The 24801-nt window shown below is 39.9% G+C and overlaps 1 protein-coding gene across 1 annotated transcript in view; it reads left to right on the forward strand.

The window, feature by feature from the left end:
* The window catches only part of asz1 (ankyrin repeat, SAM and basic leucine zipper domain containing 1), a 36667-nt gene extending 12117 nt beyond the window's left edge, over positions 1-24550 (forward strand). The window contains exons 5-13 of the mRNA XM_041997309.1: positions 7433-7544; positions 7683-7817; positions 8006-8124; positions 10346-10418; positions 10885-10941; positions 12717-12829; positions 16448-16553; positions 16805-16918; positions 24164-24550. Of these exons, the coding sequence (XP_041853243.1) occupies positions 7433-7544; positions 7683-7817; positions 8006-8124; positions 10346-10418; positions 10885-10941; positions 12717-12829; positions 16448-16553; positions 16805-16918; positions 24164-24337 (1003 nt within the window). The 3' untranslated portion in view covers positions 24338-24550. The remainder of the gene's footprint in view (positions 1-7432; positions 7545-7682; positions 7818-8005; positions 8125-10345; positions 10419-10884; positions 10942-12716; positions 12830-16447; positions 16554-16804; positions 16919-24163) is intronic.
* The last annotated feature ends 251 nt before the right edge of the window (positions 24551-24801 follow it).

The raw sequence follows: 24801 nt of genomic DNA on the forward strand, positions 1-24801 counted from the left end.
AATGGCTTTGTTGTTTAGCTTTTTCTAATCCTGTTACTCTGTAACTGCCAGCTCACCAGTACATTCAGGACGCACGCCACCTGAAATCCCCTAATGACAGACACCCTGTAGCATCAGGAAATTGATTGGTTCCTTCCCAGACAAAATATTTAAAACATTGTAACAAAACACAGAAGGAAGCAGAGGAGGTGAAGGGGGTAGGGGGGTTGGGTTGCAATTGTAAAGGAAAAGCTGATGGTGAGGTTCATGTGGGTGCAGAGGATAAACCCCCTCCTCCTTCTCTGCCCCTCTTACGTCTGAATATCAAACTGTTGATTAACACCGGCTGCTCGCCCCTCTGCTTTAGTGTAAACAAGAGTTCTGTCATTTTTCACAGTTGAGAAATGTAGGCACATGATGTGGGGTCCATGTGTGAATTTCGTAATCCCCCCCCCTCCGTTATTCCTTGTTTTTTTTTTTGTTTTTTTTGCTGGTTCACTTAGAGACTTGACCCAATGCTGCTTTATTGTTGTTGTCTGTACTTTGTGCAGTTTGTTGCCTGTCATTACGTTTGTTTTTTGTTTTTTTTTATTAAAAACAATAATAATTAGAAGTTTAAGAAGGTAGTGACTTGTTCTGGATGTGATGATTGCTGGCAGGAATGATCTCCGGTATCTTTCTGTCTTGCATTGAAGTTGGAGAAGTCTCACTCAACACACTTGTTGTTTCTTCACTGTGTTGTGTAGAGGATGCGAAGAGTCATCCATTATTTTTAGCAGCTTGTTAAGCATTCTTTTCCAGCACAGAACCAGCCTTCTTGCTCAGTTTGTTCAGTCTCTTTCCACAACAGATGCAACATCTTGGTCCAGACATGCGGGTTGGGATGCAATTTCCACGCTCTAAAACTGGGATGAGTACCCAAAATATCCTACCCGACCTACTTTTTTGGGACCCGTTCATCGGGGTACCAATCTAACTGATCTGACCCAAAAGGGTGGAGCTTGACACAGTGCAATCTCTTGATTGGTTGAATAAAAAAGTTACTTCCCGGGCACCCTGGCATAAAACGGAGCAGGTATGGCTCCTGCTTTTAGAGCAAGAGATTTTGTTTTTCTTGATTTAAATCTCAGTTTCACATGCCGTTATGAAGCACCGCCAAGAAGAAAGAACACAAACTGTTGGATGAGCGCGATTCTCCTCAACTGTTTCTGAGTTGTGTTTTGGTTATACTTTAAGGAAGGCGCTACGCCGTGATGCTGTTATGCTATTAAGTAGCTGAGGCATCTATCGCAATCCTGCTGACACTTAAATTGCATTTAAAAATTTTTTTTTAGGGTAATTATTTTATTGGTTCAAGAGGGTAATGAAAAGGCTGCACACAAAGATTACTTGTCACCTAGTTTATCCAAATGAATCTTTTCTGGCGTTTAGTCATTGCTTGTTTCCACCTGAACAAGATCTGTATATAAATAACCTCTGTATCGTACGACCTGTGAACCGACACAGAAAAAAGACATCAATCCTACGAGGTGGGAAAGTTTATGGGGAAATCATCACTTCTTGCTTTTACAGAAGTCTGTGTGTGTAAGTTTGTGTGTGCATGCAAGAGAGTGATACAGGAAGATTAAAAGGAGACATTTATAATAGCAATTCATTATTCTAATGTACACTAAACCACGACATTGACAGCCCTGTAGTGGCCAACACTTCCCTCCTTCAACATAACTTTATATAAACACTAAATGCTTGTGTGTGAAATTATGGAGTATAAAGACACAAATTTTTCTTAAAACCCAAAGCTAATAAGATGGTATATGTTTTAAAGAAAAGAGACATTTCTATTTTTTCAAACACGGGTATGTAATAAAGCCCAAACCCTTTCCTTGGCCCTGATGCCATCGTCTTGCCAAGGTAAAGTGCCACTTTCCTTTTAGGTATCATGGTGTATTGGCAATTTGAGCCTTTTAGCAGGGCTTTGGGAAATATTTGGATGGTAAGATTTAGGCCTGCACAATAAATCGTTTAAAAAAAACGCGATCTCAATTCACACATACATGTAATCTCATTTCTACATACAACGATTCTAAAACATTTTATATCACGAGCTGCATCACAAACAAATGCTTTTATGTTATTTTTAAAAAATAACAAACATCCTATAGTAGCTCTTCATTAAAAAATATATAGTAAGGTGCCTTTTTGAAAGGTCTTATAACATTTGCAGCTCTAAAGGAGTTTTATTTAGCTGGCTGAGGAAAAAATTACTTTTTGGACTGTAAAGGTTGCAGACCCCTGCACTAAACAAACAGATTTAAACGCAACAGTTAAAACAGTTCTTAATATAAATCAAATATTTTTGAGAAAGAAGGATGAAATGTTCAGGATTTACTAACTAAAAGGTAAAAAGTCAGCAGGATGAATTTAAAGCTGTGAAGCTGCTTCCTTCTAAACACAGAAGGAACAATATGTGATGAATATCAGCATCAGGTGAACAGACAGAAAGCAGGATGAGAATCTCACAGCTTCTAGATGGTGAGGAGAGAGAAATATTCACAATATGCACAATAACTTCCATCCATGCACCTTCAGTGTTTCATTATCCAGATTTCTGGACTATAAATTCTCTAACCTTTTATTCTTGACTGTTTAGCTTAACATCTTTTGCCTGCACCCTCCGCTACTGGGAGTTAGCGGAGGGAGCACAACTGGCACTGTAACCCCAGGAAAAATCAGTATGTGGAACATGTATATATGTTGTTTTATAGGCAAGACCGAATAGGCTCTGTTAGTTCCAGGTTCAGTGTGTAAAATAAGGTCATTTTAAAAAGGTTTTTAATAAACATTGAACTAGTTTGGGCCTCAACTTGTTCCAGTTTTTTTCTTTTTGGCCCATTGTGTTTTAACTTTGACACCCCTGCTCTACCTGAAAAACCATATAAATGTCTTTGTTTTTGTTTTGTTAAAGTTTAGTGCAAAAAACATTTTGTGAAAAAATCGTGACAGAGAATCATGTTAATTCTGAGGAAAAAAAAAGTGATTTTTTTTTTTTTTTTTTTTTTTTCTAAATCGTGCAGCCCTAGTAAGATTAATGCTACTTCTTTATCTCTAAAAGAAAAGGGATTGTTGGTGAGTTGGGTTAGGTGTATAATTGGTGCCTGCGTATACTATCACCTGTTTTGTGGACTCCGGGAGAGACTGCAGCAATCCTGGGAGCTTCTGGAGAATAACAGGCACTGTAGCCCCAGGAAAAATCAGTGGAAGCATTGAAGAAGCTGCCACCTCCCGAAACGGAAGATGACCTGCATGGAGGCACTTTGGCCAATGATGGAAGCTCTCGGTGGTCCTGGATGTTGAAGCCACCCCTAGTAGTCGTGTTGGGAACAGAGGGCCGTGGCTCTACCGTTGAGGCCAAAATACAAGCCAGACAAACCACTGGGGCAGAGTATCTGTGGACAGCCTTCATGAACAGCTTCTGACGTGAGGCTGAAGATGGTTTCACAGCCCGGGACCTAAGCTCTCCACAGACTGGCTCCGGGTACTACCAGACTGGGGATATGAATCCCCACCACCGAATGAATCCCCACCACCGAGGTTGATTTGATCTGTGCCCTCTGTTTGCTGTAAACTAACTGTAACTGTGCTTCCCAGTTCCCGTATGTTTCGAAAACAAAATTATCAAAAGATGGTAATGTTGCATTCAAGGTGTCTCAAAAACACGGGTGCTGAGGAGGTGAACTATGTAATATTCAATGTAACTACGAGTTTTGCTGACGCGTTAAGAAAGATACATTGCATATTTAGCCGGCAGCTGTATCTCATTCACCCTGAAGCTACTGGTGCAGTCGCATCACAAACGTCTTAGACCATTGAAAATTCGGTAAATTTCTCCATCCATATACTAGATGCCACATGATCCACTGGGGCTGAACCCTTGTCTGTTTGTGACAGCACATCAAAGAGATATTCTAGGCTTAAGGGAGATTATGAGATCTTTTCCACGTGAACAACATTCTCAGTCCAGGACAATTGGTGATTTGGTGTGGAGGATTAAAAAGTTAGTTATTTTCTTATTAGATTTTGTGAGTTTTGCATTGTTGTTAGGAGAAAAAGTTCAAGTCCATTGATGTAGCCATTAGCTAGTTTGTTCTGGCTAACAGCTGATTGGTGATTTATCCAGTAATCTATTTGAATAAAAGCTTCTTTGTGTTAAAATCATGATTAAAATAACAAGGGATTTAAAAAAAAAAAAAAAGATTAAAAACTGGTAAAACAAGTGAGAACCAGTTAAAAGAAAAACTAAACTAAAAATAATAGACAAATTCAGTCAGAGCGTCTCACTGGTATGAAGAAAAACAGCACGCATGCCGAGATCTGGTGACTGTGGAGGCCATTGGAGTCCAGTGAACTCATTGTCATGTTCAAGAAACCAATTGGAGATGATTTGAGCTTGGTGACATGGAGGGTTATCCTGCTGGAAGTAGCCATCAGAAGATGCTACACTGTGGTCATGAAGGGATGGACATGGTCAGCAACAATACTCAGGTAGGCTGTGGTGGTTAAACCAGGCCACATTGGTACTAAAGGGGCCCAAAGTATGCCAAGAAGATATCCCCCACATCATTACACCACCAGCAGCCTGACGTGTTGATCCAAGGCAGGATGCACCATGCTTTCATGGTGTTTCCAAAAAATTCTAACACTAGAATCTGAATGTTGCAGCTGAAATGGAGACTCATCAGACCAGGAAGCATTTTTCTGTCTTCTGTTGTCCCGTTTTGGTGAGTCTGTGTGAATTCTAGCCTCAGTTTTCTGTTCTTAGTTGAGAGGAGTGGCAGGTCTTCTGCTGCTGTAGCTGCTCCAAGGTTGTGCATTCAGAGGTGATATTCTGCATATCTTGGTTGGGACCATTGGTTATTTGACTTCCTGTTGCCTTTCTGTCATCTCCAATCATTCTGCCCATTCTCCTCTGAGATCAAGACACTTTGGTCCAGACAACTGCTGCTCAGTGGACATTTTCTATTTATCAGACCATTCTCTAAACCCTAGAAATGGTTGTGTGAAAATACCAGTAGTTTCTGAAAATACTCAGACCAGCAACCATGACACATTCAGTCACTTAAATCCCCTTTCTTCCTCATTCTGATATTCTGAACTTCAGCAAGTAGCTTCGACCTTGTGTACAAGACTAAATGTAGAGTTGCTTCCACGTGACCGGCTGTCTTGCATTTGTGTTAAGAAGCGATTGAACAGGTGGACCTAATAAAGTTGCTGGTGAGTGTTTTTATTACGTAGTAGTTAGACAGGAAGGGGGGGTTACAGAAAAAGTGGTGGTGACATGCAGCAAAGGGACTATGATTTGCATTGCACTTAGGAGCTGTAGCTTCTGTATATGGTTACACTTTGTTTTCTTTATTTTTAACTGTGCAACTCATATTTAATGTAAAATGTTGTCCATGTTAATTTGCTGACACTACAAGGGTTGACATTGGTTGACCCCGGAAAGAAAAAGTCATGTTTGTCAAATAGGTGTGAATTCATCTACCACGTCAAAGGGCTTTGAACACTAAGCAATAAAACATAGCTTCATCATTCTTTAACAAATGACAAGAAATGAGGAGTTAATGTTCTGTGTGAACTCAAACAAAACAACAATGGCTGTGACCTGTAGGGTGATGGCTACTGGCAGAAATGATCTCTGGTATCATTCCGTCATGTATTGGACTTGACGAAGCCTCACACTAAGCACAGTTTCTCCACTTAATTGTGTAGAACAAAGGTGATTTTATATATATATATATATATATATATATATATATATATATATATATATTATAATCAATCTTCCTTTGGGAACCATCATGGGAGGAAAAGCCCCTCCATGGGATGTACCACCGACAGATAACTGAAGTGGCTGATATCGAGAAATTCTACCAATGGCTAGAAAGGGCTGGACTGAAAGACAGTACAGAGGCACTGATCATAGCTGTACAGGAGCAGGCCTTGAGCACCAGAGCAATAGAGGCCCAGATCTACCATACAAGACAAGACCCCAGGTTTAGACTGTGCAAAGAGGTCCCTGAGACAATCCAGCACATATAACTGCAGGGTGTAAGATGCTGGCAGGGAAAGCTTACAAGGAGCATCATAACCAAGTGGCTGGTATAATGTACAGGAACATCTGTGCGGAGTACAGACTGGAAGCCCCGAGGTCAAGGTGGGAAACACCTCCAAAAGTGGTAGAGAATGACCGAGCTAAGATCCTGTGGGACTTCCAGATCCAGACCGACAAAATGGTAATGGCAAACCAGCCGGACATTGTGGTGATGGACAAACAGCAGAGGAAAGTTGTTGTGGTTGACATTGCAATACCAAGCTATTGCAACATCAGGAAAAAGGAATATGGAAACTGAAAAAAATACCAAGGCCTGAAAGAAGAACTTGAGAAGGCCTGGAAAGTGAAGGCAACAGTGGTGCCCGTGGTCATCGAAGCACTCGGGGCAGTAACCCCCAAACTGGAAGAGTGGCTACAGCAGATCCCAGGACAAACCTCAGACATCTCTGTCCAGAAGAATGCAGTCCTAGGAACAGCCAAGATACTGCACAGAACCCTCAAGCTCCCAGGCCTCTGGTAGAGGATCCGAGCTTGGATGGATGAGAGACAGCCCACGGAGGGCGAGGGGACAATTTATATATATATATATATATATATATATATATATATATATATACTTTTTTTTTTTTTTTTTTTGAGGCACACCACTCTTGGCTTCAACGCTGAAGCCAAGACTTCTGTACCTTAGGTTTTGAAGATATGAACCAAATCTTATATCTCAATATTTTTTACCTGAATCATGATATATATCTGGATATATATATTTTTTGTCAAGTAACCAAAAAGACAGTTCTAATTTACAGCTTTTAGTGCCAAATATACTTTTATTAAGCATCAGCACACATGTGCATTAAAACAGCTGACTGAAATTACAGTACCTTTATATTAAATTAAATGCTCCTAAAACAAAATAAAATAAAAATACTTTTCAATGACATAACAAAATATCTTGTACATATTGTTTTTGTGAAAACTTCACTACCTTGGTGATACATGTAACTAACAAATATTACATGCATGAAATGTGAAATACTAGTCATACTCCATGTTTAATTTATTCTACAGTATGTAGCTCTTAAAGCTGATTGTGATCCATAATGTGGTGTCTGCTGCCCTCTGGTGGTTCCTTGGGTCCTCTGTACTCCTTTTGCACTTTTTCCACTTTCATTTCGTTCTTCTTTGAGGTTTCCTCTGATCTGCTGTCATTTCACCTCTGATTATCTTTCTTGTCTATTCTTTCAAGTCTTCTTTGCTTTAATTATCCCTTGCCTCTATTGTCGCCTCACCTCTGTTGATGTTTTCCTCAATTTTGTTAAATGTCTTTTTGTCTGCCATTGTCAGGTCTCAGATGACCTGTTTGATGTTGGCTGCAAGAGATGGTTACAGTAAGATCATCAACCTGCTGGTGTCTCACGGTGCAGAAATCAATGCGCAGGATAATAAAGGATACACAGTACGTCACTATTTTACCTCTCATTTTAAATTGTGTCTGCCAGGATGTGCAGCTCATGTAATACCTCACAGGACATTACATAGTTTAGATTTACACTGTGGTCTTGTCCGTGTAACTGATGCTGATATATTTCACCAGGCTCTGTCTATAGCAGTGCAGTATGGCAGAGAAAAAGCAGTGTTAAAGCTCCTCCAGCTGGGAGCAGATAAAACCATAAGAACAAAGTCTGGGAATAGCCCTGCTGATCTGGCTGTGGCCTTCAAACGCACGCAGGTACCCTAAATATTTCTTGAAAGCATTTAAATTGTGTTTTATTAAGTAACTTAATTCTCAGGTGGGTCTTTATTGCGATACACCTTGTGTTCAGTCTGCTAAAAAAAAAAAAAAAACAACTTTCCACCCTCTTGATATGGCTCTTACATAAATTTGTCCTAAAACACATACTGCACCTGTGTCCACAGATAGCCAGGATCTTGTCCTCTTCATCCCACATTTCTACTGTTCAGGCCTTTGGCTCTATGGAGGAGGGATTGTCAAAGTTCTTCAAGACCAACTCTGAAATTCCACCCTCCACGGAGAGGTAAGAAATCCAGATCCGTCAGTATTTCTCTGATTTTGCTGTAGATGCATTAGGTCAACTTTTGCTCCGTAGCTTCTCCAGCAGAAAGGGACATCTTTTATTGTTTTTAACAGTGTTCTAACTCAGTTAATGAGAAGGCTCAAATGCAGGGATCTCTGATATTTGGGCATTTTGCAGTGAATAGAAGCCAGTTTAATAAACCTGATGTGTGTGCTAATGTGGGCTGTCATCATGTTGAGTTCTTCTGCCATCGGTATGAGAGAATACAACTTTGCTCTCAACCAAATATATTACTCACCAATCAGAAGTTGATCTTGCAAAATGATTGGTGTGAGATGGTGAGTTCCAGTTGTCTCGGATTTCCGAGCGGCTGAGAATGCATGACGTTATTACGAGGTAGTCGGCGTTCTAGCTGCACCAACTCTGGAAAAATGGACTCTTCCAAAACAACATATTTGTGAGCATCTACAAATGCTGTATAAAACTAGAAATTCACAAACCCATTGTAAAAATGTGAACCATGAGGACATCAGCTAATTTTGGTGATAATGATAATAAACCACACATATTGATGCGATTTTTCACAAACAACCCTGTTGTAACAACGTGATTATCAGTAATAACAACTTACTGCTGTTTACACTGGACCCATAACAGACACAAAATGTATTAAGGATTTTAATAAAGACGACAATGGATGCAGCCGTATTTAATCTCGGGGTTCTCTGAAACTTAAGAGTTCGCTACTCGGAATAACGAGATCACTTCATCATTTCTGGCAGAAATACTGTAGAATTCCGAGTTTCGAGGACAACTGGAACGCACTGAGTGATCCAGCTGCACCTGAGATCAAGCACGGCATAGAGCAGAGAAGTTGATCAATAGCTTGCATGTCAGGTTTGTTGGTGTGATGGGGGCTAAGTTTGTGATGTCTGGGAAGGCTGTTCTAATCGATAAGGGACCAACTGATAACTTTTTTTATAACAAACACTCTCCTAAACATTTTAAGAAGTAAACTGCGGACGGGACGTTTACAAAAGGCAGGTATGTTTCTTTGCTTGACACCACATATTTTCCAACACATTCTCTGTCCACGGGGGTGAATGTGCTCAGCTGTGTGAGTGCATCAGTGCAGAGGAGAATCATAAATTTGCGACCATGTAGGAAGACATATTGTCATTTCAATAAGATAAAGAACATAAACAACATCCGTCTGTTTTTAGTTTTTAAACACATGATGGAAGAAGTGTTCAGAAATGGCAGCCTTATGTTGATTCGGGTGAAATAATTAGCTTTTTGTCAGTGGTTACCATGATAAATCCAGGTACCGAGTGGATCCAGGTTTCTTTTTGCCCTCAAAATTTTTTTCACAAATTTCCGCATCCCAATGTAGGTAAGTGTAAATTGTTTATTGTAGTAAAAATATCAGGTCAGCAAGACATATTCCCTCAGATCTAAGCCACATTCTGACAGTAAGTGGTTCAGAGTTAAGTATCATTTATCTTTGTATTCTTGCAACAATGCTTTACACCAATTTCCTCTTATTGTCAGTGTTATATTGCAATACTAACTACAGCCTGCTTATTTATTGCCCCCTGTTGCATTTCCAGTGTGCTGGAACCTGTTCAGCAGGTGTTGTTGATCCATTGTCCACCCAGACATAAATAATAATAAACCACTCCTGTGAATGTTTAAACCATTTTGGCAGCACAGGGCAATTATCATCAGCCAGAAACATTGTAAACAGCCGCATCTGGCACCAGGAATCACTGCTTGTTAACATTCTAACTTCAGTTTTTCTCATGTCGACTACAAAGACATAAGAAAAACCCTATATAATTCATTTCACGTGTTTTATATATTAGGAGAAGACAGATGGGCTGCACTCAGCTACACATTGTTTTATCTACTTAATTTTTTTGGACCCCCTTCCACAGAAAGATCAGTGGTTCAGTTTAAAGAACTGGAGCTTGAAGAAGTGTAGGTGAAGCCATATGTTGGGCGTAAACCCAGTGCATAAAGAATCCTCTTCTTTTTAGGAATTACAAAACTTGTTTCACTGTCAAATTATCCTTTTTTTATTTATTTATTTTTGCTTAAATACAGTACTTTTTAAATTTTATTTATTTATTGTGAAACAGCATACTAATTATCCATAATTTGTTTAAAGCTGTGTAGTTTTTTTTTATTTTAAGGCATGTATCCTTTCTGTCTCACTCAGTGTGGCCAAGCTTAATGATCTTGAACTTTTCCTTCATGGTCTTGATTTGGGCTACCTCACAGATGCCATGACTGTAAGTACTTACCTGCACACTTAGACAGGATTTCAGTGTATTTGTGATGTTTTTGAATGCACAATACCTTTCAGTCGTACCGTGAGTAACGGCTTGTCATTACTCATGGTACAACACTTTATCATATAATGGGTGATATACTGCTATTCTAAAATAAGTTTTGCACAGCTGCATAATTGACAGATTGACATTTACATGCCTGGGAATGTGTCATGAGATGTGTAGTTTACATATTTTATTCACTGCTTCCAAATGGTTTGGTATAGTCCAAATTAAACCAAGGGTCAGCTGAAGTTTTCAGCCCAATCTGAAATATGAGGGCTGAGCTCGACTGGTGCAGGTGGCTTGTTGTTACTGTATGTAGAAAAAAATCTATGCTGGTACATCTGTTAGAGCAGCCGTTATAGAAGTTTTGATTTGGTCACTTCAGTTCTGTACCTGACTTTTCACCAACACCTGAGTGCAGGAACATGACATCACCTGGAGCCAGCTGTTGACCATGGAGGAGGAGGACTTTAAGAAGGTAAAGGGTGGCTGTAACAGGCTGGAAAGCCTGAGGGCCGTAACAATCTGTGTGTCTGTCAACTCTTTATTTTTGTCAGATTTAAAGAATAACCTAGAAAAAGCCAGAAGCTGTGGTTGACTCTGTTTAGATCCAACTGATAGCATATTGTTTAACTACATTTGTGTGTACATAAGTTAAACCTCAAACTCTAAGGCTGGGTGATGAGGCCATAAAAAAACAGCCCTGAATTTTCCAATTAAAAAAAATATAATTTCTAAAAAATACATTGTAATGTACCTTCCATATATACATACCCAAAGACAGCTGTGTGTTTTTGTCTTTTTGTCTAAAAAAAACCCAAAAAAAAAACAGAACAAGCATTTTTCCGTCGTATGAGGCAGCTTTTGGCAATATGCAACACAACCTGTGATCTTCGATCTCCTTCCACCAGGCCTCTTTATCATAGAGGATACTCTGTAAAAATTACGAGCTGGTGTTGGTCAACTCTTGGTAGGAGTTTATTATTATTATTATTATTATTATTATACTTTATTAATCCCAGCTGGGAAATTCAGACTCTGCACTTTAACCCATCCTAGTTACACTAGGAGAAATGAGCTGCGAGGCCAGACTCTGCAGCCCTGGGGGCAGTTGGGGGTCCCTCTGCTCAGGAACCCACAGGGGTTTGCCTCAGTTGTCAGACTGGACTTGGACCAGGTCCTCCAGGCCTAAGCCTAGAGGACTTGGACCTGGAGGTCTAAGCCTCTGTAACCACTGAGCTACTTCTACTCCGTTTGTGGGCATTTGTTCACCTAGTGGAGTGCAGCGTTTCTCACTGCTGTCGGTTCATCCATCCATTTTCTTGCTGCTTATCTGGGTTCGGGTTGGGGGGACAGCAGTCTAGTGGGGAAAACAAGACTTCCCTCTCCCTGGCCACTTCTTCCTACTCATCCAGGGAAATCCTGAGGCGTTCCCAAGCCAGCCGAGAGATGCAGTCCCTCCAGCGTACCCAGAACACTTCACCAAAGAAGTAAGCCACCTCATCTGGCTCCTCTGGGTGTGGAAGAGCAGCTGCTCTACTCTGACCCCCTCCTGGATGACTGAGCCTCTCATCTTATCTCTAAAGGAGAGCCTGGCCACCCTGCAGAGGAAATTCATTTTTGGCTGCTTGTATTCACAATTATGTTCTTTCGGTCACTCACCACGCACTGCTCGTGGCCACAGGTAAGAACGTAGATCTGCTAGTAAATCGAGAGCTTCGTCTTTTAGCTCAGCTTCGTCTTCACCACCACAGACCGATGCAGAGCCTGCAGATGCTGCACTGCGGTCAGTTTCCAGCTAAATTTTCAGTCTGAATTACTGCTGACTTCACTGGATCCAGACACTGTTCTGGAGTCTCAGAGTCTTGGTGCTTTCATGCAAACCAGCCCACATTCATACCAGTTTAACCAGAACCGAATTGGGAGGACTCTGTGGAAGTAAACAAAAACAGCTTGAAAATTTGGTCCTGAAAGTCATCAGGCTCCATTATAACCTACGGTTTCGGTGGCATGACTACTGAGTCACCTGAGCCAGCTGTTCACTACCGAAGTCCAGGGAGGGAGTTGGAAGTGCTTATTAAAGGGGGGAAATCCTGGTTTTTCTAAATATAAATAGTCACAAAAGGCAAATTCAAGTTAATTGATAAAATCTATTTATCGCCCAGCCCTACCTTAAACATAAAAAGTGCACGATGCATATACATGAACAAATTAAAAAAGAAAAATAAATACTTTTTTTGTCCCATTTGTCAGCTTGGTATCACAGACCCACTGGACCAGCAGAAGATATTGAACGCCATGCAGCAGATACAGCTGGACAAAATAGATCTGGACACCGTCAGTCAACTGGGAGCTACATTTAGTGGGTAAGATATTGTGTTTGTCACATGTTCATGTCCAGCTAGCCTGTCGCAATCAATATATATGCACTCAAGTGAATGCTTAGGTCTAAAAATCTCTATAGAAGCTTTGCAATTAAAAAAACTTTCATTATTTTCATATTTATTTTTTTTCTGCAGCTTAATGCCAAAGAAATACATATTCCATAAACACTGCACAAAACATAAAACAAACTTAGCAGTGGTGGCGACAAAAAAAAAAAAATCACTTCTTAGCCTCACACCTTGAACCCTCCCCCACCTTCACCCTGTCTGTCCTCCTCCACTGGAAGCCATCCATCAACCCTATGAGAACCTTACTGCTCTGCCTCTGAATGTCTGCAGCCAAACCCTGAGCCAGGTTCTTAATGGTTGAAGTGGAGCTCCAGTGATTTGTAAAGTGAGAGGTGATGGTGGTTGCAGTGAGCAAACAGCAGAAGCCAAACACTCCATGAATCCATGGCCTGATTGGATTTGTCATCTTAATTTGGCTTCGCCTGCCAGTTACGCCAGGAGAAGGGTTAGAAAATTGCAGATTTTTTTACTAAATGTGCTTAATTTTGTTAGCTTGTTAGTTAGCAAAGATAAAACGATGAAAACATTTTGGAAATGGACCCTAAAGAGACAATAGCTATCAGCTAGTGCCCAAAATGCTTGTGTAGTGTGTTTTACAAATAACACTTGCAAGTTATCAGTTTGTTAAATGGTGTAAGAAAAGCAAGGTTGGCCTCCGTTGATGAGACAGCTGTTCATACTAACAACCACTTAACCTCCTGAGACCATATAATTTATTTTTGTACACTGTAATGCACATTAATTTTTTTCCTGTGTCTCTGGTGCTAAACATGCCACGCTCTAAGTCTTGATGTTGCTGAGAGAAGATAACAGTAGCTTTAAAATGATGCCACCTGTGTGGGTGTGTGACCTTACCAATTATCCTTTACCTGTCTTTTAAAAAGTGTCTGGCATACCTAAAGCCTCATTTATGGAAGAAAGGGCAAAAAAACTCATGTCTGCTAATGTCTGCTTTCAGGCCTAGGGAAACATACAATGCGTTGTTAGTTGAATAGGTGTACTGTTTGCACCATTATCTACAAGACGTAATGTACACTGAGTGAAATCGTTGCTGGTCTTACATGCACACTACCGGACGTATGACAGAAAGGTTGCTGGTCTTATTTTACTCAGAAAAATGTGTGTACAGATCTTGGATGTGTATCAATGTGTTCTCAGCAGCTGCCTTTAGAGCAAGATAATCATTAGAAGCTAGAAAAAGTATGTCCAGAGGCACAAAATCACTATATCTGCATTAAAACTTAGCATCTAGTGTGCCTTCAACAGTCTTCCCACCCTGGCCCATCATCACTCAATGCCCTTAGATAAACTAACAGCAGGAAAAAGGAGGTGTGGGCTCGGCAGAGACTGACTGACACTGTTTACTCGCCCCTCTGACAGAGTGTTAGGAGGGCCTGGACGGCTGCCTACTCAGTGCCCTTAGCAAGGGAAATGTACCATTAAGATAATAACTATCAATATCCCTCAGTTTCTACGGGATGGGAGAGAGGAATGGAGAAGGTGATGAATATAAATAACTAATCATTTAAGGTGGGTGTTTTTTTGGGAGCGATGATGGTATGGGTTAGGAGGTGGTGGGGAGAGGGCTCAGCCACCTGCTCAGTTTGGTTTGGTGGTCTCCAGGGAAATTCAGGGAGAATGTCAGCACTTGGTTTGTCCCCGACCATTAGTCTGTCTCTGCTGTCATTGTCCAGTATCTTCTGCAAATCAATTTTTTTTTCCCCTTCCATCATCCTTGTTCTTTTGACCTCCTGACCTCAATTTTAAAGCAACTGTTCATATGTGTGGACAAAGTTGGAGAGTTGTCAGATAAGGACTTGCTTTACAGACAAGGATTTCACAGCTGTTTCATATAAAAAATGTGGTCCTGCAATTAATGATTTATATTTGTAATTAAATAATGATTTTAGTTTTATTTTGCTAAATTCATAGTATAAGATACCACTAAATTAAATCACTTCTGTGTTTAACCTCTTCTTCACAAGACCTGTTTTTCCTGCCTCCTGTCTGAGATGTCGTGCCTAAAATACAGGAAGCTTATCTTTACACAAGGGCTGTATGTATATTCTTGGTTTCAAAATAAAACTGGGCCAGGTGAGATTACTACAGAAGCATCAGAATCAAGATATTCACCTGGAACACAGTAGAAAATGTAAATGGTTATGTCCCCTAAAAGAAACCCACGTTTCTTTCAGTGAAACCAGACGATAGCAGCTCAATTCATCTAGGGTTTAATAAAGTAATGTCTGATGAGGAACTGTGCAAATGTAGATGCTAAAAAAGTGAACCTGAGACTTTTTACAGATATTTTAAAAGAGGATTTATCAGGTAATTATCTCAGGGCTTCGTGGTCGACGCATGCAGAGTTTTTGTGGCAAAAAGAGAGAGAGAGACAATTAAATAACTTGATGTTTGTGCTGATGTTGTCACATTGAGTTCATCTACCAAAGGTATGAGAGGAATGCTGCTTTACTCTCAAACGCATTACTAACCGATGAGAGGTTTAACTGGGCCTTGGAAAAGGTGTGGTTGAGATCCAGCTGCAGTTTAGATCTACGCTATCGGCTCTTCAGATACGATAGCGCAGAGACGTTGGTGAGAACTGTACCGCCTGGTTATTGCCTGATGTTTATGTCACATATTTTCAGACACGTGTCTTCCGTCTGTCCACTGGTGAGTGTGCACACCTGTCTGCACATCAAGGAGAATTGTGAGCAGGCGACCATGTACAGTCTGACATGACATGCAGGAATATCAGGCCATTTAGTTTTTCAGCTCTGTCTGTGAGCGTAGATGGAAGCAACTTTCAGAGATGCAGCCTGACGTTGATGACGTTAGCTTCTGATCTGTGTTATACAAAAGGATGAACCCACTGCTTCTTGAGGACTCAGACCACATTAGACCAGGTCCTGCTGATAAACTACCACTTATGATGTTCAAATCTGGACTGAATTATTCTACAGAAAATGAAGATCCATTAACACACAGTTCATTTATAATTGTGAAACCTTTTATTCGTAAGCTCAGAGGAGATCAGGAAGGACCTGCTTCAGTATATCAGGCAGGCTTCCTTCTTGCCTGGTTTTGAGTCTCTTCTTAAAACTCGCCTGTTCTCCTTGGCTTTTTGACACCCTTGAAATTTAGACATTTTGCTTTTGTTTTTCTATTTTATCTTGTCTTATTTGATTTTATTGTTTTGATTGCTTTTATTCTTTGTGCTTTTATTCCTCTCACAGCACTTTGGTCCACTATGGTTGTTTTAAAGTGCTTTATAAATAAAGTTGGATTGGATCTTGTAATCATGTAAGAAACTCTAAAGTGGACAATACTGTTCTAATGTTTTTGTTACAATTTGCTTGGAGTTCGAACTGTTTCATTTAGAGGCCAATGCTTGGTAGTCTGTTAGCCGGGTTTCTGGAAAGAAACAGAAACAAGCATCATGAAATGAGCTTTAGGAATGGAAATGCTTTCTATGAGTATCTTTTTTTTTTTTTTCTTTAAAACCTCCCTTTAAGTCTCTATCATTTTTAGGAGTGAAGATCTGCAAAACTTCCTGTTAAGCGTGAGTCAGCAGAGCTGCTACCTGACGGAGACAATTCAGGATGTCATCAGCCGCTTTCCTCGTCAGGCATCTCAGGTACATGTCATCTGTAGGGTTTCATTATTTAAAAGGTTGTTGTCAACATTTCTGTAACAGAAGTTTTGGGTGAAATTTAATGACCAAACCTGGACTAAGCTGCAGCTATTACTATAATCAAATTCTGACATGATAAAATCATGTATGTATGATATAGATTAACTTTTTCATCGGACGTCTACCGTCTTAAATGCCAGTCTTTTACGTTAATAAATAAGACATATCTCTGTGTTTCTCTGTCCTCTGAGCAGCTGGTTTTCTCACTGGATCCCAATAATGAGGCCCAGACCATCGCCAACAAGCTGGTAGTCCAGACTAAAGACCTTCAAAAGGAAGTCACCTGCCTCCGCAACCTTCTGTGTCAGGTCAGCATGTGCGGACACACACACACACACACACATGTATTATGAGGCTCACATTTCTGATTTTTCCTATTTTAAAACCAGTACAAGTTCTGCTCCTTTACCAGGTTCTAGACGAAGGTTGTGCATTGGTGCACTTAATGTTAATTTGGGTGCACACTGAAATTTTTACAGTATGACACTCGGCAACACATTTTAACCCCTTAATGCCTGTTTTAATTTGCAAATATATAAAAATGAAATGAATAAAGGAAAAACTCGACTGATTAAACATCAGGCGCACAAGAAACTACACACACTTAAAACCTCTAATTGAATAATGACAGAGATACATTATGTGACTGTACAAGATACCTTTTACGCTGAAAAATCCAGTTAACTGTAAATGAAAGGTAGATAGGTTCGAATTATTTCTAAATAAAATCTGTTGGTTTCTGATTTAATCTTATAAATTCCAGCTTCCATTCAGTGTTCACTGAAGATTTTTCATGCATGCCTTATGGTAACATGGTTGTTGGCCAGTACATCCACCAGAGGGCAGTGCAGAGTAATTTCCCACCAAGTTCCAGTATCAGTTTAAGAAAAACACATGATGGTGAAGGAGATCATAGTAATGTACATGTTCAGAAAAAGACATTAGAAGAGGCAGCGCAGTAGATGGCGGTTGTCCGTGCAGCTATTAAATACATTGCTGCTTCCTCTTTGTTCCTTTTTGTGGGTTGCATATGAGCTAAACTGCTCAACACTGCCCTTGTGGTTGCTTGTGGTACTAGTGTTTTCTCTCAGGCAAAGAGCTTTAATGGGTCTTACAACTGTCTAAAATTTACCTAATAAATTCACCACATCAGACTTTTTAGAAGTTGGACTGTTTTCTGTCACAGCTTTTCATTCATTTATGGAAAATTAATTAATGTTCGATATTAAATAAAACAAATTTTGGAGAGCTCTGACAGATATGTTGATGTATGCACCTGGCTTGGTTTGTGTATGTTTGCATTCGTATTGGAGGAGGAGAGGGTCTTTCCTGACACGGCAGAATCCTCACAGCCCATAAGTCAGCACTGCTGTGACATGGACTTGTCAGCACACAGACACTGAGGCGGAGGGATTTGGGAGGGGGATGCAGGTTGGTGGTGTGAGGGAGATTATGAGCGGAATAAATGCTGTCTGGTAGAGGTGAGGGGTACGTCATTATGTGAGGAGAGAAGGTGGAATAGTTGTAGATGGAGGAAGGTGTGTGTTTCAGTTGCATTTATGAGGGGGTCTTTGCTTGTGTCAGAAAGGAATCTGACGAGCAACACGGCCCATTTGGAAACACTGGTTACTATTCCAAGGAAGATGGGTTCTCCACATGTACTCACAAACATACACAAGAAAAAAAATCCACTTTTATTTAAGGAGTTCCAGCCTTTTGAAGGACTAAGTATTACTCTTATCAGCTCAATCTCTGTTCAAGTTGAAGGAACCCGATGAATTTTGTCATCTTGGAATACGTATGTCTGTGCCATCAGGGAAGAAAAATCCATAATTTGGTCATTCAGCATTTTCAGGTATCAGCTGACCTCATTATTTGGGCACATAATGTTGCTGAACCTACACCTGACCAACGTCATCTTCCTCTCTTCTTACCCTGTTGTTCCCATCACTCTGGAACAGGGTAAATCTGGACTCATCAGACCACATGACCATCTTCTGTTGCTCCAAAGTCTAATCTTTATGCTCTCCAGCAAATTGAAGCCTTTTTCTCCGGTTAGCTTCACTGATGATTGTTTTCTTATGACTTCACGGCTGTTCAGTCCCAATCCATCTTGGGATCCGTCCAACTTTTATAATTTTACATAGCCATGAGTTCTGCTATTGTTTATCTTTAGTTTGATTTTATCTAACATTTAAATGATCTTCGATCACAGTTAAGATTTTTTTCCTGTACACATTTCTTCCTGAAAGATGATGGTTCCCCACTATCCTAGTTTTAAACCAGTTTAATAGCTTTTGCATTCTCCTTGCACTCTTCTTTAAGGATTGGGCAGTGTCGTGCAAGGTGCTCTGCAAACTTCATGTGGCCTTCAGATCAGCTCAAGAACAGTGCAAAGAGAGCTTCATGGATTGATCTTCCACAGCCAAGCAGCTGCATCCAAGCCATACATTATCAAAAGCAATGCAAATCGTCGGATGCAGTGGTGTAGAGAATGCTGCCACTGAACTCTGGATCAGTAGAGATGTGTTCTCTGGAGTTACGAATCATTCTTCACCATTTAATGGAAAAGTCTGAGTATGGCTGTTGCCAGGAGAACGGTACTTGTCTGACGGCATTGTGCCAAGTGTAAAGTTTGGTGGAGGGGGGATTATGGTTTGGCGTTGTTACTCAGGAGCTTGACTTGGCCTTTTTGTTCCAGTGAAAGGAACTCTGAATGTTTCAGCATACTAAGAGATTTTTGACAAATCCATGCTCCTAACTTTGTGGGAGTCATATGGTAACAGAAAAGTTTGGGAATGGCCCTTTCCTGTTTCAACATGACTGTGCACCACTGCACAAAGCAAAGTCCATAAAGACATGGTTTAGTGTGAAGGAACTTGATTGGCCTTTGGGATGAATTATAAAGGAGGCTGAGAGCCTCGTCCAACATCAGTGTTTAACAAATGCGCTTCTGGAGAAATGATCAAAAATTCCTATAAACACATTCCTAAACCTTGTGGAAAGCCTTCCCAGAAGAGTTGAAGCTGAACATGATAACAGCTGCAAGGGGTGGGCCAATGTCATACTGAACTAATCTGATTAAGAATGGGATGTCTGTTAAGTTCATACGAGGAGGGAGTCTGCTATCAGTGTACAGAATGACAACAGAATGAAATTTAGCCACAACTGAGTTTAACTCCCGGTGTGCTCTCATTATTCAAGTTTGTGGATGTGGAATCCCCATGGTGTCTCTGAGGAGCGTCTCCACAAATGTTAGCATTGCGGTTCCCTCCAGATCTTCTGATATGTTGTATATTCTGGTATTCTCCCTCCTTGACGTTCCATCTTGGTCGACCAGCTTATCTTTGTTTTGAATTTGAGTTTTCAGCAAGTAAAGCCTGGTACACAAAACGATATTTGGGCTTGTCTCGATTTTGCCTCTTCCCGACCTCGGATGGCAAACGCCCGATCATCGTGAGATTTCCCTGTCCACTCATCATTTGGTCTGTGGTGTGTTATGAGCTGATTTGTCCCGATAATCCGCTCCGAAACGGGTCGTAGCTGACAATTTAATATTTCAGTGCCGATTTCTGAAGAACGCGATGACTCGTGCATTGTGACTGCGTGGGTGGTGACGTGGCATGGAATGTAGCCAATCAGGGCGAGCTGTCCAAAGAAGTTATGAACATAATCGTGACAAAAGGCAGCCTTGGCGGAGTCCAACCCTCACTGTAAACGAATCTGATTTACTGCCAGCAATGTGGACCAAGCTCTGGCACCGGTCATACAGGAACCGGACAGCTTGTACAAGGGGTCTGGCACGCCATACTCCTAGAGCACCCCCCACAGGAATCCCTGTGGGACACAGTCGAACACCTTCTTCAAGTCCACAAAGCACATGTAGATTGGTTGTGCACAGTGGTGTTCGTTATGGACAATCCATGATGAGCACAGAAGTCCAATAACAAAAGGCCACTCCAGTTCAGATCAGGTGGGCGTTCCTCCCAATCACGCCCCTCCAGCAGAGCGAGGGAGTCCCTGGAAGGAGTGCTCTCCAACACCCCATCCAGCATTTACAAAAACTGCTCTAAAATTATGTTTATATTTTTTTCTAATAAAAAAAATATAATTTCTAAAAAATACATTTTAAGTAGTACTTGCTAATTGATTTTATTAGGCCTTGAGGTGAGAAAATGTATGGCAGCAACATTGTTTACCTTGTATTAACAGTGATGTTGCTAGGTACGCGTCCTGCTTCCCTGACACATTAAAATCTGAAAGGAAGGTCACTGTACATGCGTCTCAGGAACGCACCTCATTTTTCCCATGGAAAAACAGTACATTGTGAACAGCAACTCATGTTTAAAGTCACAGTAACTTGCAAAAGAAACTTCAGTATTTCCCCTATAGTTACTCGGCTGTGGCAAGCCACCATGCCTTCAAAATGCTGAGATTAGTTGAAAGTTAAACGCTGCCTCTCCATGTTTAGTTTTGACTCAAAGAACAGAAAGTAGATTTGACCCTGATGACCTGAGAGATCTGGTTATTTCATAATGAACCAGAAGATCCTGGATGTATTTTGGCCCTCAACCGTTCAGTGTTTTGTAAACTAACAGCAGGATTTTGAAATTAATTCTTTGACAGTCAGAAAGCCAATGTAAAACCCTGAGGACTGGAGTTAAATGATCCATTTTCTTGGTCTTGGTGTGGACTCGAGCAGCAGCGTTCTCATTTTTAGGGAGATCTGTAAGGACAGTTTTACAGTAGTCTAGTCTACTGAAGATAAATGCATCATGCCTGCCACTACTTTATCCTTCTAGTTTGTGCTTTCGTCATCGGAAGAGTCTTCAGATGAATCTACAGAGGAGTTAAGAGCTGGACTCCAGCTGGTCTAATGAGGAGCTGTCCATGCCCTCAGAGCGCATGATTATGTAGAAACCCTTCTTCATGCCCTAGTATCTTGCCATCTTCAAAATGACTACTCCTAAACTACCGCTGAAATTTATAACCTAGCACTTGCATTAACTACTTGAGCAAAACCAAAACAAAGTCCAATTAAGCTTTGGTGATGGCTGAACAGGTGGCAAAGTACCTAAGTTAAAACCCAAAAAAGCCCAATTTCTGCCTGCTGAGATATTTTTAAAGTGAAGTTTTATTATTGCATTACTTCATGACAATGTGGCCTAAGAAAAAAGACTTACAAAGTTGGACATAAAAATTACAAACATGCGTGTGTAGATGTGCATGCATGTGTGCAAGATGTACAAGTGGCACCATCTGGTGGACTACTATAAAAATGAAGTTGAAAGCTTGTCCTTCAAAAAAAAAAAAAAAATGCATTTATTTATATGATTTTTTTTTATCTATGTTAAGATTAATGGGGATCCAAAAATACATTTTTAATTATTTTCAGTGAGGTACATTGCGGCCTTAGGATCAAATATGACAGTTTTTGTGTAGCTTAGCCATTTTAGGCTAATTTAAGGAACTGACATGACAATTTAATTTTTTTTTTTGTTATGATTATCATTTGGCAAGTTTCAGCTATTTATATTCAATACAGCAAAAATGGCATAAAAATTAAACAAGAAAATTTGACAATATGGATCTAGGATCTTGTATGAATTAATTTAATTTTAAACTTGAAAAGAATAATCTCCATAAAATGTATTTTGTTCCAATATTTCTTGGTCACGACAACATCTGCATACAGTAGCTACTTTAGTTCATGTTCTTACAATAAAATGTATCTTGTTATAACGTTTCACGTCTTTTTAACAAAAATATCACGTTATAGTGGGATACGGTTTGAAAATGCCTTGACATGAATTCACAGTTGAGTGTAGCTGTCACGTGATGGTTAAATTATTTTGTTATCACATGTCATCTTCTCACTGTAACGCTGTTTTGTGTACGTTTCCTGTAAAAGTTACAGACTTCATGAACATACGAGTCAGCAGAGCTGAATTTAAGGTTGATGGTATTTACATTCTGTTTATTACACATATGAAACTAAAGAAATTAGAACAAATTATTATATGGGATACCATATCTATTTCAGCACAGAGGGATCTGTCATCAGCCCCCCAATGCTGTGAACCCGGGGAAAACACTGCACACACTTCATTAGTCCTGCATTATAAAGTCTGGTATTTGACCATCATTCTTCCTGCTACCATGCTGGACAGGACAAGATAAAAAAAAGTCTGGTATTTTTTCCTGAAGTAACTAAGAATCTACAAAGGAGAAGAAAGGAAAATGATCACTTGTGATTATTATTTTTTTTATTATATTCCTCCATAACTTAAATATTATATGCAGATCATAGATGCTGGATTCCCCACCTTTTACTTAAACTCTGGACAGTGTATGTGTGTATATATATATATATATTTTTTTTTTTCTTTTTTATATATATATATATATATAAAATTTGTTTATATATATATATTTTTTTTATATTTATATATGTATTAAATGTATTTACTTAAAAAAATTTACCAAATGGATTAATAATTCCAGATAAAATAAAAAATAAACTAAAACTAACAGTCAAAAGTGGTTAAAAAAATTCCTATCCAGTCATTCTACCTGCTATTTGGCTAATAAACAAATGATATGAAGACCTACGGGGCAAGTCAGTGTCTAAACGTTTAAAATTTAGATGACATTTTTCCAGATAAACATAACTATATTACAGACATAAATCCTACATTAGTTTAATTCTTTATAGACATAAGCAGAATAGATAAATAACTTTTAGGACTTGGACAACATACAATTTCAACAAACTTGACAAATGATTAGTCAACTTCCAGAATCCCTTGAAATGCCCATTCCTAGTGGGGATACATACGTAGGGTGTGTGGATGCTTTTTTGAGCTTTGTATACAGCACAATTTCTCAGAAACTGGATTAAAATAATTCCCACAAGTTCCCATCACTACTTAGAGGATAGTGACAAGAAAGTCTGTTTCTGTTATTTTGAGAATTTTTAGTTACATTGTGTCTGTGCTGCATTTACATCCCGTGGGAAAAACAACTCTCAACAGGAACAGTTCCTTCTTGGCAATGACAAAATTCAGGAAATTGTCAGAAATCTGGTTTTAGTGCCAAAATCACAAGTTCCCAAGTCATATTTACTGGAAAAAAAAAAAAAAAAGAAGCTTTTTAAGCTCTGTTACTTCCCAGCTTTCTCACATGAGAAGGATTCAGTCTGACACTGTCACCCTGTGATGTGAGTTCAGGAAAAGCATAATTCCTCCATGAGTTGACTATGACCAAGGTCCCACTCTCCACTCGGCTGATGCGTTCTGGAGGATTTGGCACAGGAAGTCTCGGTGACTCAAGTTCACGAGTGGTGTTGCAGTGGACCCAGACATCCCCTCGACCTCAAAATGAGTTTGTGTCATCTTAATACTGGGAAATGAGGAGATATTTCTCACCCAGTCCAACTTTAACAGGCCTATAAACTGCTGTAGGCTGGATTCCATTTCTTGCAGAAGGCCAAAGATCTGTAAAATTTGATAAGTTTTTATGCTTAAGTTTGTCTCTTTGTTGTATTCTCTCAGGTGGATGAAGCCAGAGGCTGCTGCAATCTTCCTCAACCTTGTTCCCACCGGAGCTGGAGGACCTGGTCCTGGACCAGAACTGTGCTGAGTCTGCTTGGAGCCACTTTCATCCTGCTTCTCTACAAGGCCGCTAGTGGAAAGGTTTACCTGCAGATGTACAGGAAGATCTTTTAATCGGCTAATGCTAGTCTTTATCTGTTTGAGGTTTAGCTCAAAGAGGTAGATTTATGGATGCCACCGTGTTTTGTTCCTCAACTTCCTGACTTCTCAAGGTTTATTTACTTCCACCTCATTTTAAGTTATTGTGTATTTTATGTTTTGTGTTCTTTTCTGGAGCATTTTTGTTGTCAATCCAAGAATAAAATCAGGATGTTTTTTTTTGTTTAAGTGCTCTTTATTTCTTGTTTTTTTAACCACTCATAGTGATTGATATCCCATCATGTCTGTGGATAGACCCAGCAGACTATTAGCTTAGTAGAAATACCACCAGCAGGTGAATTCTGGTAAGAAAACTCCCTAGTCATTTAACGATGTAACTACAGATGATTTTTCAGATCATCTGTGAATTTACAGAGAAACATAACTGGTCTCCATCTTTCCGTCTGACTTGGTGTATTGGGAAACAATATTGATGTAAA

The sequence above is a fragment of the Melanotaenia boesemani genome, chromosome 10 (assembly GCF_017639745.1).
Source record: "Melanotaenia boesemani isolate fMelBoe1 chromosome 10, fMelBoe1.pri, whole genome shotgun sequence".
In the NCBI taxonomy this organism is placed as follows: domain Eukaryota; kingdom Metazoa; phylum Chordata; class Actinopteri; order Atheriniformes; family Melanotaeniidae; genus Melanotaenia; species Melanotaenia boesemani.